General features: G+C 38.2%; 1 protein-coding gene across 1 annotated transcript; it reads left to right on the forward strand.

The window, feature by feature from the left end:
• The first annotated feature begins 34 nt into the window (after nt 1-34).
• On the forward strand, nt 35-3,065 carry LOC121965699 (methylosome subunit pICln-like). Its single transcript, XM_042515826.1, has 3 exons — nt 35-489; nt 2,262-2,398; nt 2,822-3,065. Exons 1-3 carry the CDS (start codon nt 371-373, stop codon nt 2,968-2,970), a joined length of 405 nt encoding a protein of 134 aa, XP_042371760.1. The 5' UTR covers nt 35-370; the 3' UTR covers nt 2,971-3,065.
• Nucleotides 3,066-3,169: the final 104 nt, after the last annotated feature.

Here is a 3,169-nt window from a genome sequence, read left to right on the forward strand (position 1 = left end):
GCACGCATTATTCGTGTGGTCACGTGATATTTACATGTTGCCGCGATATTTCACCTGTGAGAGGTCGACTTCACTATAATACATCCATGGTCGGCACTGAGAAGCTCCAACATCAGTTTGCTAACGTGTGTATTTCCAGACTTTTCACCGCCTGTGTGGACTCTCTGAGAGGCTCGGCCTGGTTGTATTAATCCCGGAGAAGAGGCGCGAAGCTCAGCTCTCGATTTTAATCCGCCTCCAGCTGTCGAGTGTTAATTTCCGAGAAGTTACCCCGGGTTAAATTAGCGAGGTTTTGTAGCACGAAGTAGGTCACACAGCTTCTTTTTGACACCAGAGCCCCGTTTCTTTCCTCCTAAAGCAGCCGATAACGATGGTTTTGCAGAAAAATCTTCGTCCTCCCACCGAGGGAGTGCGGCACGAGCAAGCCGAGACCACCGCGGTGCTGGACGGCCAGAAGCTGGGCTGCGGCACGCTCTACGTCGCCGAAACGTAAGTGATGCACGTGGCGCTTGTTTTTGTCTTGAAACCATCCATTTCAGTTTAAGGTTAGAGTTTAATCTGCTGCGTTACCAGTGTTTAATGCAGACATTGTGTTGAATTACACCAATATACAGGATAAAAGTGTAATAACAGAGACACTGCCACTCCTCGTGCTAACCACTTCCGGAGAAGTCGCTTTCAAAATAATAAATACATGTTTGGTTAGAAAAGCAAATAATTTGAAATGCCGATTAGAAATCTACACTATTCCACAATAATGGCTGTTTTTACACAGATAAAATGTATTCATAAATATTTCAGAAACCAAAATGAATTATTTGCATTTAAAGTTATTTTAGCCCCAAAAGTTCATTATTTATGAATGGGCAAGGGGTGTTGCAAAAAGTGGGAGGCATGCCAATTAATTTTGTTAAACTCTGGGGAAGGACTTATGTTTTTTATTTTGGCTTATGGGAGGGACGTACACATTTAAATGGCTAATCTATTTTTTATCATTGATTTTTAAGTCAAAATCAGCTTTTCAATGCTGCCATATGTACAGGACATAGACAGGATTGAAATGCCGTTCTTCCCTTACCCACGGTGTAAACATGCAATTACACAAACAAAATAATTGAAGAAGTATATATATTAAGTACGTACTATAGGGCTGCAAATCGCAAGCACTTCCCTAAATCTATTAATGGTCAATTTAATGATCGATTATTCGTTATTTGAAAACAACATAAACACATAGTCGCATTTTGCGTATTTTAAAGAATACCAAATGCTTTTTTCCTCATTAAAAGCTCACAGTAACATATTTCATATACAACATTGCAAAGCCTATCGATTAATCGATTAAATTTCAACTGTTTGATTGAACCCTCGATGACCGATTAATCAATTGTCGATTAATTGTTATCATCCCTAGTAAGTACTAAATAAAAGTAACATAATTACAGTTAAGGAAGGCACACATGAAAAACACAAGAACTAACTTCAAGTATAAATTGGAAGAGAGGAATTAGTCTTGTTATGCAGTGAATTTTTATTGTGCAAGTGGAATGAACAGTGCAAATATAATATAAGTATAGTATATAAGTTCAGTTGCAATAAATAGTGCAACACAGCTTATGAATATGTGAGAAATGTACAAGTGTGCAAGAAAATGTTTCATCCCAGGATGAGTATTTAGCAGATTAAGTAAAAGTTGTAAAAAAAAAAAAAGTTAAATAAAATGACAGCGCTTATTTACATTAAAAAGAAAGGTTAGATGGGTTGCATAACAGTCCAAGTTAATTGAAGGTGGAGGGGAGAAAGTTCAGCATCCTGACATCCTCTTGATGTTGAATTAAAAACCCATGCCTTGTTTAAATTACATCATTTATCAGAGCCAGAAACTGTAAAAACAGAAATTATTATTGGATTTTCAAAGTTTCGACAGTCTGGGGACACATCATGTGCAACAAATGCACATTTAATTTTTTTCTAATTGCACAAAGTAACCAGCATCTACATGAGTTTGTCTTCAACTTTTAAATTTTGAACTTTCAAACATGAAAGGGTCAGGGTTAAATGTCAAATGTTTTGCATGCCTGGAAAAGTACTCAAAAAATATGACAACTTTTGAGGGGATTCTTGCAGCTTTGTCATCCCCCTCCTTTTCCTGCCACTGTCAAATACAGTTAAAAGTAGCTTATGTTATGTTTTGTTGCAAGCTTTATTAATTTATTTATTAATTAACAACTGTCATCTTCATGTGTGTTTATTCTCTACAGGCGCCTGTCGTGGTTTGACGGCTCAGGGATGGGTTTCGCTCTGGAGTATCCCAACATCAGCCTGCACGCCATCTCCAGAGATGTCAGCACTTACCCACAAGAACACCTGTACGTCATGGTCAACGGCAAACTCACAGGTGAGAGTGACGCAAAGTTAAAAAAAGTATTAAAGGATCAATCAGTCATCTTTTACTGTAGATCCTGATTTCTGGCTTGATGTCGGGCAAGGGCAGGTTTTCTTTAAACCCAATGCTGAAATTTCCTTCATCTAAACACAATTTAATTTTATTCTTTTGCGTCTGTATCTGTTTGAACTCTTGTGTAGAAAAATATTTAGTTACGTTTTTTAGGGAGTTTGTGGGTCTATGAAGACACCACACAGAAACTTTAGATAAATATAAGACATAAAACATGTAAAACATACTCATGTTAAGTGTTTTATATTTGCATGAAAGACATTGTACACTGTCATATGAACCACAGTGTGGCATAGTAATTGATGTAAAAGGAAAGTTTCCAATTGTGTGTCACTCATATGTTTTCACCGTCCATCCTCGCAGGAGAGAATGAGGCAGAAATGGCGGAGAAAGCAGCTGATGACGAAGGAGATGAGAGCAGCGACAGCAGCGGTGATGATGATGATGATGATGATGAAGGAGCGATCACAGAGATTCGGTTTGTGCCCAGCGACAAGGTGGCATGTGAGTGACCACACTGAGGTTGAGGGTCAGACTGACTCTATTCTCTGTATATGTATTTTTGATTTGCTTTTTACACTGCCTGGGCTGGAGTCACACTTACATTTTGATTACTTTTATAATCATTGTAATAACGTAGTCAACAGCTCTACAAGCAAACCACGAGTGCAGCGTTTCCTTCTGTTTGTTTGATAAAAGCCACAGTTACCA

This window comes from Plectropomus leopardus, unplaced genomic scaffold (genome assembly GCF_008729295.1).
Source record: "Plectropomus leopardus isolate mb unplaced genomic scaffold, YSFRI_Pleo_2.0 unplaced_scaffold21250, whole genome shotgun sequence".
Lineage (NCBI taxonomy): Eukaryota > Metazoa > Chordata > Actinopteri > Perciformes > Serranidae > Plectropomus > Plectropomus leopardus.

Coding starts and splice junctions, on each gene's coding strand:
- LOC121965699 (XM_042515826.1), top strand. CDS start 371: ATGGTTTTGCAGAAAAATCTTCGTCCTCCCACCGAGGGAGTGCGGCAC. Junction 490..2,261: donor ACGCTCTACGTCGCCGAAAC/GTAAGTGATGCA, acceptor TATTCTCTACAG/GCGCCTGTCGTGGTTTGACG. Junction 2,399..2,821: donor GGTCAACGGCAAACTCACAG/GTGAGAGTGACG, acceptor CCATCCTCGCAG/GAGAGAATGAGGCAGAAATG.